This window comes from Tursiops truncatus, chromosome 15 (genome assembly GCF_011762595.2).
Source record: "Tursiops truncatus isolate mTurTru1 chromosome 15, mTurTru1.mat.Y, whole genome shotgun sequence".
NCBI classification, from domain to species: Eukaryota; Metazoa; Chordata; class Mammalia; order Artiodactyla; family Delphinidae; genus Tursiops; species Tursiops truncatus.
In genome coordinates this window covers 3984578-3998518 of record NC_047048.1, presented here as the reverse complement: position 1 = coordinate 3998518, position 13941 = coordinate 3984578, and the positions used below count along the sequence as shown (strand labels likewise).

Sequence of the window (13941 nt, the reverse complement as noted above, 5' to 3'; positions counted from 1 at the left end):
CTTGGTAAAACCAGGGTACAAATCCAGGTCTTCAGCCAGCTGTTAGCTCCTTCCACTCCCCAAGTCTCCACTCTCTGTCTGGAACAAGAGGTCACAAGTACGGGAGCTTGCCGATAGCTGCCCGCAGGGCCCCTGCACCCAGTGAGTCACGCAGGCCTCCGTAAAGGGATAGGCCCTCGCTGGACCCTTCCCCATTGAGCAAGCTGCAGATGGTAGAAAGGGGCCTTGACAGTGTCCCCAGTCAGGTTTAGATGTCACTAGAGGATTGTACCAAGGAGGGCCACAGTATGGCTCAGTCCAGTAAACATGGCATGTTGGCATGTGTCATGTTCAGCAGATGCCAGCAGGCCCCAGGCTGAGTGCTTGACCCTGACAGGAGTCCCAACATGGCCACAACCCATGCTGCCTCCAGGTCCCTGGGGGGAGCTCTAGACAGAAAGGTGTTTGCGTTCCAGGCCCCTGTGACCCGAGGAGATAGTTGCAGAAACCAGCAGAGAGCCGTCCAGTCTTTGCTCCTCCCCAACACATTATCCAGACCACCTCCGCACCCCCTCCCTGGCCATTCCAGACCCCAGCTGCACAGCATGTGCCACTCCGGGCCGTGCTGCACCCTCCTCCCCCCAATTTCCTGTTGCAGGGGGACAGCTGGCGCTGGGGGGGTTAGGGTCTGGTGTTGCTCGGCGATCTGCAGCCAATCTGGGAATAATTTGAAACTAAATCCTCAGCTCTTTGGAAGCCTTTTATGAAATCATTGCAAGTTTATTAACAACAGCTGTGGCCATACATGACCTGGATCCCAGCCCCAGCCCCACCCCCAAAATTGCAGGAGGGAAGCAGCAGTTGACTTGCACTTCTCAGTCACCTTTTTACAGGGAGGAAAAGTTAAATGGAGAAGAAAAGTCATCACCCTCCCTTCATGGTCACCGGAGGCTGGCAGCAGGCAAGCAGGCTGGCAGCTCTGGTGTCCAGAAATGTTGAAGAAAACGGGCTCAAAAGGATGTTTAAAAGCCTCGCAAGAACAAGCCGTGTGCTAAGTACGCAGACATTTATTTTAGGAACCTTCAGCCTGTGGTTGGCGATTGTTGTCAATATCTGATTGGTGGAAACCTTCTCTTTTTCCCTTTAACCACTTGCAGTTTCTCTTCCTTCTTTTTCTCCCATCCAGACCCTGCTCCATGGGCAGAGCTGTGGGGCTTCATTGTTGAGGGACACGTTTTAAGGAGTTGGGGTTTGGGGTTGTTTTTCTTCATTAAAACCTCTCTGGTGAATTCTCCCTCACTTCCTGCCGGCAGCTGGCGTGCTGAGTCGGTGTTTCGGAGAAGCCGGGCCCCTGCCATCCCCCTCATGCTCTTGCCGTGCCTCACTCCCTACCCACCTCCATGTGAAGTAAGCGTGTCAGAGTCTTCTGTGTTAGGCCAGCATTTCTGTATCTTGCTGAGCTCAGAGGAATTCAGGGAAAGGAAATAAAATCCTCTCACTGTTAAGATGCAATCCCTCATTTCTTTATATAAAGCATTCTTCCAGATCTGCTGGGCTGCGAGACTCCATGTCACTCTCTGCTGTGATCCTTTGTCCTCAGCACTGCATTTGGGGTGCACTGGCCCACTGTGGGTGCTACACATGTTCCTATCCCAGTTCTCATTACATTCAGTGGTGGTCTGTGGGGTTCACTTCTACTCTAGCCTGGCGTTTCCTTATGCTCAGTCTGAGACTTGCTTATATGCATATTCTGTGGATCTGTTTCAAGGTTTTCACCAAGATGAGGAGGGGCCAGAAAGAGGGCAGAAAAGGCCTACTGGGTCCATCTTAAACCCCGAGCCAAAGGCCAAGGAGAGGAATGCTGGGGTGGGCATGTTGCCCTTGGTGGACATTCACTAGGGCCTGTCGAGGTGTCCAGTGCAGTGAGTCCGGACAGAGTTGTCTTCCTCCCTCAGTTACCCACTGACCAAGGCAGGCAGGATATGAAGGGGAGCTCAGGTCTCAAATGGGCTTCGTTTAGCCTCCAACTTTGTTGGGGTCAGAGCAGTCAGAGGGGCCCCTAATAGCTTGCTCCCAAGGCCTTTGGCCTCTGATTGCCTGCAGAGTCCAGAGCTGCCCAGGCTCCCCTGGGGGCTGTAAGCCCAGAAGAAGCAGCCTGGCCCTGCCCTGGTTCTGATTTCACTCTGCATCATCTACTTGGTGACCTTCAACACATAACTGCCTTGTCAGAGCCTGTTTCCTTGTGGGTGGAATGCTGCCAGCCCCTGTGGCTGGGAGAGACCCTTGGAGAGCAGGCGTGTGTGAACGAGCGCATTACACACAGGGAAGTGGGGACCTGAGTGTGCAGAGTGTGGCCTTCTAGAGGGAACCTCAGGGATTTTGGAAGTGAGATGTGGATACAAAAACAACCAACGGAAATTAGGCCAAAATCTTCCTAGGAGTTATTTCTGGTGAGGAATTACCTTTCTTTTTTCTTTCTTTTTTTAATTTTTTTAAATTTATTTATTTTTGGCTGCGTTGGGTCTTCGTTGCTGCCCGTGGGCTTTCTCTAGTTGCGGCGAACGGGGGCTACTCTTCGTTGCAATGTGCGGGCTTCTCATTGAGGTGGCTTCTCTTGTTGTGGAGCACGGGTTCTAGGCGTGCAGGCTTCAGTAGTTGTGGCTCACGGGCCTAGTTGCTCTGCGGCATGTGGGATCCTCCCAGACCAGGGCTCGAACCCGTGTCCCCTGCATTAGCAGGCAGATTCTCAACCACTGGTCCACCAGGGAAGCCCGGAATTACCTTTTTATTTGTGTTTTGTTTAACTCTTTTTCCCAAGGTTGCTTTAATGTGTGTGAGAATCAAAACTCTGGCTTTTTGTGGAAGAAGGAGAAAATTCCATGGGACTCCAAGGTATACAGGTAACTTGGTAGCCTCATGAGAAAACATGTCAACAAGGCAAGGACATCTGGAGATGGCCTGGAACAGCGCCCAGGTCAGGAGCGATAGGCGACTCAGTTACCATGAGCCAGTTAAGTCCTGTGGCCTCAGTGATAGAGCCTGGCCTGCACCTTAGGCTTCTGGTTTCTCCCCGAGCTCCCGGCTCCCACTCTGGGTGAGAAGGTTCTGCTGGCTTTGTCTCAAAGGCCAAGTGCTGGGGAGGCCAGTCAGAGACCTGATGTTCCAAGTGATGGCACATGTACTTCTGGGTGAGCTGACCCCAGGAAAATGGGAATTTTCCAGGGAAGTGTCCCCTTCTCTGCTGTACTGCTGGCTGTTCATCTCCTTGAGTAGAGGTGTTTTATTTTGCCCTATTCCCTTCTTTTATTCAGTGGAGAAAGGAGATTTCAGAGTTCTGCCCATCCCAAAGAGGAGGAACTCTTATATTTCAAAGAGAGCAAGATACACTCTTTCTAGAACAAAGCAGGGCCTAAAAATAGTCACCTCTGACAGTTCTCAGGGCAGGCAGAGTACTCTGGGCCCCTCCAGTCATACTGTTCCAGAAGCTTCTATTAAGAAACTAGTGGTTTAAGTGCTTGAGAGCTCAGGCTTTGAGAAGGCCTGGATTCAAACCTTACTATGTGTGGGACTTCCCTGGCGGTCCAGTGGTTAAGACTCCGTGCTTCCAATGCAGGGGGCGTGGGTTCGATCCCTGATCAGAAAAAATATTTTTAAAAAACCTCAGTTTCCTCATTTGTAATATGGGGATTAATTAATAGTACCTAACTCCTGGAGTTGTTATGAAATCTATGTGAGGTGCTTAGAACAGGAGCTGGTACACAGTAAGCCGTTATTACTATCACTGTGCTTGGCACTTTATAAAAAGTGAGATCATTTGCTTCTCACAGTAAACCTGCTATGGAAATGATTAGCCTCCAGGTTAAGTCATGTTGGGTAGAGGGGTCCCCAGGCCAAGGTCTGTGGAACCCCAAAGCTGGAGTCCCATCACACCAGCTGCCTGCCTGTTAGGAAGCCAGTGTTGCTTTAAGATAAAATTCACTACGGTGGGGGCTGCTCCAGCATGCCGGGATTTCCTGTAAGTGACTCAGGCCCTGCAGGGGGGCTGGAGGACAGTTAATTCTGTGATCCAGCCCACACACCCCTGGCCCTCTCGTCATCTTTATTCCTCCTATTGTTCCCTGTTTCCAGCAGGTTAGGTGTGTCCTAGATTTGCAGAATGGCAAGACTTTTTCACAGGTGTTCTTATTCACCGTGAATGATGACACTTGGGATGCCTAGAATGTTTCCCAAGGGAACTCACCTCTAGAAAAGCCTTAATATCCCCATGTATCACGTATCCAACCCAAGAAGTGTTCTGATGAGGGACCAGTCCTCACGTGTTATCTCAAAATCAACCCTAAACCTACCTTCACTCTTTTTATTTTAACATTATTAACTTTTTAAATTGTGGTAAAGTAAAATTTGCCATTTTTAAAGTGTACAGTTCAGTCTGCCTTCACTTTTTTTTTTTTTTGCGGTACACGGGCCTCTCACTGTTGTGGCCTCTCCCGTTGCGGAGCACAGGCTCCGGACGCGCAGGCTCAGCGGCCATGGTTCACGGGCCCAGCCACTCCGCGGCATGTGGGATCTTCCCAGACCGGGGCACGAACCCACGTCCCCTGCATCGGCAGGCGGACTCTCAACCACTGCGCCACCAGGGAAGCCCTTCTGCCTTCACTTTTTTTTTAATTTTTTTTTAAATTTTATTTATTTTAATTTTTTATTTATTTATTTTTGGCTGCATTGGGTCTTCGTTGCTGTGCGCAGGCTTTCTCTAGTTGCAGTGAGCGGGGGCTACTCTTCGTTATGGTGTGCAGGCTTCTCATTGTGGTGGCTTCTCTTGTTGCAGAGCACGGGCTCTAGGTGCTCAGGCTTCAGTAGTTGTAGCACGCGGGCTCAGTAGGTGCGGCACACAGGCTCAGTAGTCGTGACACGTGGGCTTAGTTGCTCCACGGCATGTGGGATCTTCCCAGACCAGGGCTCGAACTCGTGTCCCCTGCATTGGCAGGCGGATTCTTAACCACTGCGCCACTAGGGAAGCCCATGCCTTCACTCTTGACTTGAGGAATTTTAAATACTCAAGGGAAACTGCTTATGGAAGGAAATTCTACCCCAGATGAAGAAAAAGTCTTCCCCCTTAGAGTCTAACATATTTGGCTGAAAATGTAATTTTTATCTTTAAAAAAATATATTGAAAAGTGTTTTAGTTCTTAGCTTCGAAATATAGTGTCCTGTGACTCCAACCAGTTGGAGAAAGTTGAAATCTGAAACACTTAACCCATATTCTAGGTGTAACTAACAATTCGCTCATTCTTTATGGTAACAATCACTGCTCAAAATAGTTGAGTGCTGACATTTTCTTGTGAAATACAGACTGTATTTAGACCGTAAGAGCACTGCCTAACCAGGGAAAGCCAGAGCTTAAGGACAAATAGTCCTGAGTCCACTTAACAAATCAGGAGAGTGATCAGAGCAAAGGAAGGAAGGGAAGAGGCTCCAGGTGGCTCTCTTCAAAAGGTGAAGAACTCAAGGCTCTAAGGCTTCTCCCGCCCCCCAACCCCGGAAGAGCTCTCAGTGGCGGCCTGGGAGTTTCTGCCAGCTCGTGGACCTGGCTGCTCTGTCCTCCAGAGAGCCGGCAGATCCGTATCAGGACGCTCAACTCACACTTGCCTGTGCAAGTGCCTCAGACCCGCCTAAGGGAATTCTTACATTGCATTTATTCAGGGGCGAACTTTTACCAGGAGCGTTTGGATTTATCACAGGAAACTTAGTATTGATAAAAATCGGTCAGATGCCCTGTTCATCCACACCCTTAACAGTGCTATAAGAGACCTGGAAGCTTTACTCAGAAAGTATCCCTCATTCTTCATTTATTCTGACAGAAATGTCACAAGACGGTCAGAGGGGAAAGAGGGGGTGGGGGTCAGGGGTTAGTCTTTAATGCTGTGAAATTACTCTTTAGGCCCATGTAGGCTTCCAAAGTGGATGCCAGCTGGAATTGTGATCGCAGCACAAAAATAGAAGCTCCATGAGGGAAGGGACCAGGTCTGCCTTATTCTTAGCTGTACATCCAGTTCAGGTCCTGATGCATACTGGACACACGATACATATTCTTGAATGAAAGCATACATATACCCTCCACATTTTCAAATCAAACGACAGGGACCGGGAACCTTCAAAGTAGTTTTCTGTGGATTTTCTCCAGGAAAGGTATTTGAGTGACACTGCCTAGTCCACCGCCAACTAACCATAACTCTGAACAACTTACCTGCTCTGGGACCTTACTTTCTGTGGTAGAAGGAAGTTAGAATGGCTGGTGTCTAAGGTGCCTTCCTGTGCCATCAGAGGCCTTAGGTGTCCCTCTGGGTACTGATGGACATGACCACATTTAAGTGATGTGATAGAAGAGGGATGAGATAGTGGGGGTGGGGTGAGGGTGATGGTGATGTAGTACTAATAGTTATAATTAATAAATGACCAGAGGCAGGAAACCTCACTCATACCATAAAGAAGCCACTGAGAGAAATGTTAGGGCATCTCCCAATCTTTACCACTTTCTCTTGAAACTTCATCTTTCTGAAATCTTTATTCCTGCCATTTTCACAACTTTCCTGTCTTTAATGAGGAGTACTTGCTTTGTGCTGGGTCCTTTACACAATTGAGCTCATACGGTCCTTACAACAGCCCATTTTACAGATGAGATGCCCAGACTCAGATGTTCAGGAATTTGCCCAGGTCACTCAGTGAGCAGTGCAGAGCAACAGCTCTCCTACTTTCCATTTTTCTAGATTACTCTTTTTTTTTTTTTTAATCTTTTTTCCTAGGCTTGCCACTGGCACCAAAATAAAGATGTTTGCCAGCTCCTAATCTCGATAGTGGTAGAATTTATCTTGACATTCACATGGAGAGCTTCAGACTGCCTCCACCAAAGCCTGCTGCATTACTGGAGCCCTTAGTGTTGATTGGCTTAGGGATTACTCTGTAGAGTAGTAAGTTTCCTCATTTGGAGTGTTCACAAAGAGGCTGGATGAGCATGTCTTAGGGTTTTTATAGAGTAGGTGTCCAGTACACAATGAGTGAGCGACACTCATGACTCCAGAATCAGGGAGGGGCCATAACTGTCTGAAATCACAAGTTACCATCTTGGTTATGACATTAGTAACTGCCCATTGCCTGCAGACTGCCCATTGCCCAGCTCCACGCTGAGGCTGCTGTGCTCTCCCCTGGTCCAAGGTTTTCCAGGGGTTCTTTCCAGCTCATGCACTCCCTTCTGTGGCCCTCCATTCACCTCCCAGAAGTGCCACGGGTGACGTCAGCCAGTCCAGAGCATCCAATCAGCATGAAAACTCCAGAGTTATCACTGGCAGTGTTCCAGCCCAGACCACGTGGAGAGGCCTCGCCTGATGCGTCGTCTGGGGCAACACACGTTTCTAGCAGGCTTCTGGAAGTCCTGAAACTTGGCTTATGCTTCCCCACCCCACACTGGGCACCACTGCCCTTCTCCTTACTTCTTCCCAGTTTGACTGCCCTTAACTACTGGAGGAGCTACTGCGAGACCCCAGGAAACAGGACACGCCTGCCTGTCTCTCAGTTTGATCAGTGCACTTGCCACGCTCAGGTCGTGGCTGCAGTGTCAACTCTGCTCTTTGTCGAGCCCCAGCTCGTGGCGGGTAGACTTAAGTCCCATGCCCTCCGTGGCCATGCTGGTTCAGCAGCAGCCCTGCTGCTGGCAGCAAAGACATGCACCGTATTGGTGGTGTTTTCAATCCAGCGAGTGTCCTTTCAGTCCCCAGCCGTTTTGCAGGGCCGCTGAGGAGTGGGTTGAACCCCCAGGACATTACACAGAACAGGCATGGTTCAGGTTGTCTGTCCCGGGCCAGCAGCCCAGTTCACGGTGCCTGGGGCAGGTGGAGATGGGGGAACTGTATGTGGCACAGACCCCTGAGTTTCCCTGGTGAAGCCCACACATCTGCCTGTACCCAGAGCGCCTACTTGGCTCTGTCCCCAGGCTGGGATAATCCAAGTCTGAATTGCCTATTAGCGAAGCAGGCCTACCAAGCCTGAGTTTGAGAAGGGGAGATGGGGAGGTCTACAGGGGAGTTGTTCTTAGACTGCTGTGTCCTTCCCTGTGGCCCAGGCCACTGTTCTGCTGGCGGGATGCTGCTCCTTCTACAGCCCACCACTGTCTAGGAGCTAAAGGCCAGCTTCAGGGCTCAGCAGGCCTGCATAGTCTTTTGTCCAGCTCAGTTCGGGGAGCCAGCAAGACTTCCGTGCCCTACAGAGAGCGCTTCTTGCTCAGAGTTTGTAGACTCAAGATCTGAAACTCTTCAGGCCCTGCCCACTCCAGCTCACCCCCATACCAAACCCTTGGGTTATCAGTCTGCCCTCTCCGAGCTGTGGGAAGTTCTTACCTTACAGCTGAGTGAACAGAGCAGGCTCTCTCAGCCCAGCCCCCAGACAGCCACCTGCAGTGCACAGACCCGCTCCTTGGTCCCAGCCTTTCAGATGGGCTTCCTCATGGGAACACCGTCTAATGATGAAGGAAGAAGATTCTCGGGGAACTGGGAATGGGTGGTATGCAAGCCCACGACCTCGCTGGTCAGCAGCAGGTTTCTGGCTTAGCCCCATTGCTGATCGGCAGCAAGCCGGCCTCCCGCGCATTCCGGGAGGGCCTCAGCGCTGCATGGAGCTGGCTGAGAGCAAGCTTGTCATCTTCTTTCCTTTCTCCTAGGAAGATGATGAGAAGCTAATTGAGGAAATCCAGAAGGAGGCCGAAGAGGAACAGAAAAGAAAGAATGGAGGCAAGTGCTCCCCAAGACAGGCCCTGTGCTCACTCCATGTGCACAGGGGACGAGGGGACCCCACTGCCGGCTTGCATCGGGATCCTGGCACTCCACCCAGCCAGGGACCACCGGGGAGTGCTGTCCCTTAGGTGCCCACTTATATACCTCACCCACATATCCAGCTCCCTCTGGGAAAGGCCCTGAAAGCATAGACACAGTTTCAGCAGCTCCTTGATGGCCAGGAGGTCCCAAGGGGTGAGTTGGAGCTTAGGAAGCAAATAGAAGCGAAAGCAGACTAAAAACGACAGTAGGCCCCTCTGAGGTTACAGAGGAATGAAAAGGAGTTTCTGTAAGTGGCCATCCACGCCCTGGCTCTAAAGGAAATTCTCTCACAGAAGCTCCACCTTTTCTGAGCTGGATCAGTCTGCCTCCTTCCAAGGTGATCCTTGCGGAGTGTGACACTCGGTGGGAAGTACGGTTTTGTCCTTGGTGATGGCTGGTTAGGGGGCTATGCACCCATGGGTGCATGCTACGTTTTGGGCTTTAATCGGCCTTATTCTGGCCTGGCCACCCCTCCTGTGTCCACAGGGAAGAATGATGCTGAAAGTTGGAGGTTCCCGGTCTGCCCTCATGCTCCAGGCTGTCAGCCTACAGCTCAGGGCCCCTGGGACCAGGATCAGGATATGCAGCTCTGGTCCCAAGCCAGATCCGAGCACAGTGGGATTTAACTGTTTTCTCTACTAAATCCCATCTTCTTTTCAGAGAATACCTTCAAACGCATTGGGCCCCCCTTGGAGAAGCCTCCAGAGAAAGTCCAGAGGATCGAAGCCCTGCCGAGGCCCGTCCCACAGAACCTGCACCAGCCACAGATCCCCCCCTACGCCTTTGTGCACCCAGCCTTCCCCCTGCCTCCTGTCCGGCCCATGTTCAACAACTTCCCCCTCAACATGGGCCCCATCCCAGCACCCTATGTGCCCCCTCTGCCCAATGTACGAGTCAATTACGACTTCGCCCCCGTCCACATGCCGCTGGAGCACAACCTGCCTATGCACTTTGGCCCCCAGCCACGGCATCGCTTCTGACACCCAGGCCCCACCTCTCCCGGGAGCCCCGCCAAGCATCCTGTGCAGGCTGGAGGCTGGATAGATGCTCCTTTGCCCCCAAGGCTGATGGCTGTGTCCATGCCTGCTAAGTAGGGATGACGGACTTGCCTGTTGAATGGATAGGCTGGATTTCTTCCTGGGAAGGGCCACTGCTCCTTGAAGAGTGATCAGCAGGCTAGTACCCTCTGGGTGCCCGTAACAGGATTGGGCCAGAGATAAGGGGGCAGCAAAACCCTCTTCCTGAAGAGTTCTGCCGTCCTAGCAGCCAACGTGGTGGCCCTGGGCCACAAGGTAGCCCGTCTTTATCACTCACATCCCTGCAGAAATAGATGAAGGGAAATGTTTGCCTCCATCCCCTCCCCCGGCAGACAACAGAAGTCTCTCAGTTAAAAACCACGTAAGCCTTCCTTACCGTAGCAGTGTGATCCATAATAAAGTGAAATAACAAGTAGTGCGGTTTCAAGAGAGCTGAGAGCTTGGGACCGTGTCGTGGAGGCCTGGTTCTTCTACCCTCCTCGCTCCGAAGCCCACCTAGAGTGAGGTGCACCCCACTGCCCTGAGCCGGTTGGTCTAAGTGGCAGAGTGATGTCCACAGACCTGGGAGCGCCGCTCAGGTTGGGGTGGCTGTGGACCGTGTCCAAGTGCAGTACCCCAGGCCGCCACCACAGTGATTGTTCCAGGGTCTCGCCTCCCCTCTTGATCCTCTTGGATGAGACCACAGAGAGCCATTTCATGCAAAGGGATGTTTGTAGTTTACCTAAAGAAACATTTGCCGTTTACTCACTTTGAACCTTCCCAGTTTTCTGTGGCCTCTACTAGAGTTTCTCTCCCTTGGTCTCTGCAAAGTCAAAGAAACCTGTTGCCCCACGCCTGGCAGTTGAGGAGGGTGGGATGGTCCTGAAATTTCTGCCAACCACGAGATCCTTTTGAAGTAGCTGTGACAGAGGCCTGGTGGCTCTCCCAGGGAGCCGTGTTTGCCACCACCCAGGTAATGAACAGATTCTCCCCTAAGGTATGGTGGCGCTGGCTTTCCCCAGCAGGTACATGACCCAGGTTGCGCTTGGCAGCTACCCTTTCCTGAGGTCAGGTGAGTCCCCGCCATGTTCCCAGTTGCCTTTTGCTGTCCAACCCCAGCCAGGTGTTTGAGCCTCACCCCGGCCACCCGCTCTGCAGTACTTCATGCTCCAGCCCATGTGCAGAGCAGAGGCCTCAGTGGGGAATGAACCTGCCTGGCTCCCTGTGTTGGCCTCCCTTCCTCTTGCTGAAGCTCTGATGGCTATGGGGTTCCCCGAAGTTCACACACACAGACCTCAGAGAGGAGGGGACACACCCGGGACCAGGCATCACTGTCTGGTCGGTCACCCATTGCCATCAGCCTCTCAGATGTTTTTCAGAGATTAAAATGGAGAGGTGATGTGCCAGGTTGCCTGTTATTGCTGTCTTTCCTCTGGGTTTGGGGTTTGCGGATAGGTGGCCCCCTGGGCTTGGGGTGGGGGGCGCATGAAGAGAGGCTACACTGAGTCTCTGCTGCCAGGAGCCTTGCCCTACTGGGCTTCCTGCCCCTGCCCTCGGGGCACAGCAACAGTATTTCTTCAAGTACCGTTAAAGCATGTTCCTCGTGCTTCCCCAAGGGAGGGTCCCTGAGGGCTGTGAACTGCCAACAGATGTCCCACCGGATGGGGAGGGTGACCCCAGGTGCTGTCAACCTGCCCCACCGGTGACAGTGCTCACCCCAGCCCACCAGAACCTTCTGGGTCTCTGACCCGATTCATCATCTAACGAAGGAACCAGCTTCCATCTTTGCCCAGCAGCCCAGGGTACGTGGCTCCACGGAGGTCCTGGGGCAGCAGCAAGGACAGACCTTGGGCTGGTGTTGCATGCCCTTGACACTGCGGTCCAGGAACTGCCCTAGGACCTGGCATGCAAAGGTCCAAAGGTTGCTGCACAGGAGGGAGACCAGAATAATTCCCCCAAGGCCAAACTGAAGACTTGTCTTTTGAGATGAGTTCTGGCTGTTTTTAGCCACACAAGGCAGCTAGGGAACCACTCCTGCCTTTCTGAGCCGAGGGCGCCTGATTTCTAACGTTCCTCCTTGAGCCAGGCTGTGGAGTGGCTCGCAGGTCTGCAGATGTAGCACAGTCACTTTTGCCTCAAGTTCTGACCCAAGCGTGAGCCCCCTCATGTCTGCAAAATGACCCTGTAGGTGCCTCGTGTCTTGGAGAAGCAGTCTGTACTAGTGATGGGGTTGGGGAGAGAGGGCGCCATAACCATCAGACACACCAATCAGTGGCTGCAAGATGCAAACGACAGGACACCCCCAGAGATCAGCCCCTGTCTGGGGGACAGAGCAGTCCCGGAGGCAGCCTGGCACCTTCCCCTCTGGGCTGCCTTGCTTGCTCCCTGGAGCGAGAGACTGCCCAGCAACAGTCCCATTCTTGCCTTAAAACTGGAGAGAGGAATCTAGTATTTGCACTTAGCAAAAGATTTTAAAACTTAAAAAAAAATGTGCATGACCTGTCACTTTGTATAAAAATAGCAAAAACGATTAGTTTACTAAATTCTTTACCTTCTGGTAGTAAAAATACATAAAATAATTGTTTAAACTACTGTGTTATGTAAAAAGCCTGTACCATATGTAACTTGGTTTTTTGTAAATAAATGTTTGTGCAGACTGCTCTCTGGTTTAGTTTCTCCACATGGCCTGACCAGGCAGGCCCCACGACCCCACAGAGTTACAGGGGCTGCTCAGACTGAAAGCCAGCGGATTCCAGGGGAGTGATAACACTTCATGTAACACTGCTCACCCAGAGCGGAGGTCGGGATGCTGCTGGAGAGCTGCAGGATCTGATCCCAAAGGAGCCCCGAGGGGCTGGGCCTGCTCAGGAGGAAGACCAGGTGATCCATTATGCTAACCCTGCCTGGGTGGCTGCCCAGGTCGGGTTGGGCACAAAGGGGGTTTTTTATTTGTTTTTCAGTACAGAATCCCCTTCAAGAAAGTATGGTCAGCCCCTCTTCCAGGCCCCTGCAGCAAGCCACTGACTCGGCCCTGGAGGTGGATGCAAAAGGGAGAAACCTCACTCAGGAGGCCAGTCCTGAGAACAGGGAGCCCCTAGGCAGTGAAGCTGCAGGTACACCCCCTTCCACACACTTCCTGCCACCTGCCAGGCCTGGAGGGTACCCTGGGCACGGGTGGATCACAGCACGCTCGGGCTCAGATGTTGAGAAAGCACGCTATCCTCTTCTCCACTTGCAGCTTTTTACCGAGTGACATTTTTTTTTTTAATTGCACATCTGAAAAAGGTGTACTGAAGTAAACCCAAGACAAAAGTTACCTGCATTACCAGCTTCTAAATCGGTGTATTTTTAAATTTACCCATGCCATCTAGTTCTTGTTCCTGTACATGTTCCATATTTACAGCAATATCATAGACTATTCTACAGTTTCCATCAGTAGATAAGTAATGTTTTTGCCCCGCAATCTACTGCCATCTTTTTTTCCCATCCTCCATTCAAGTAACCAGAGTCACATTCCTCCCTCTTTACCCCACTCGCCCTCCAGCACATTTCAACATGCACCTGCTTATCAGGGCTCTGGGCCTTTGTTGTTACAAAAGTGGTTTCATACTTTTGGCTGAAACTCACTTTTCTCTCTTTGCAGTCATGGAGTACCCTCCAGGTCTGTGGGTCAATATAGCTCTAATTTGTGCCTTTTATGCCTTCCATGACATTTCTTTGTATATATTTGCCAACCATTGCCCCATTAAAGAAAATCTGGATGCTTGCAAAGTCTTGCCACCACACACAACACCTCAGTGAACATTCCCTTTGATGTTGCAATAGATAAATTTCCAGCAGTGGAGTTGTGAATCAAAGAATGGGGTGTGTGTGTATTTTTTTTTTTTTTGAAGTATAGTTGATTTACAATATTGTGTTAGTTTCAGGTGTACAGCAAAGTGATCTGGTTATACGTATATATATCTAGATTTTTAAAAATTTTTTCCGTTATACTTTTTTTACAAGCTATTGAACATAGTTACCTGTGCTATACAGTAAATGCTTGTTTATCTAGTTTACATATGGTAGCACGCATCTGTTAA

The 13941-nt window shown here is 51.1% G+C and overlaps 1 protein-coding gene across 6 annotated transcripts in view; it reads left to right on the top strand.

Moving 5' to 3' along the window:
* RNF216 (ring finger protein 216) overlaps window positions 1-12518 on the top strand; it is a 171072-nt gene extending 158554 nt beyond the window's left edge. For all 6 annotated transcript variants that reach the window (XM_033841349.2, XM_033841347.2, XM_033841348.2 and 3 more), the window contains 2 exons: window positions 8690-8759; window positions 9504-12518. In XM_033841349.2, coding sequence (XP_033697240.1) covers window positions 8690-8759; window positions 9504-9823 — 390 coding nt within the window. In that variant the 3' untranslated portion in view covers window positions 9824-12518. The remainder of the gene's footprint in view (window positions 1-8689; window positions 8760-9503) is intronic.
* The last annotated feature ends 1423 nt before the right edge of the window (window positions 12519-13941 follow it).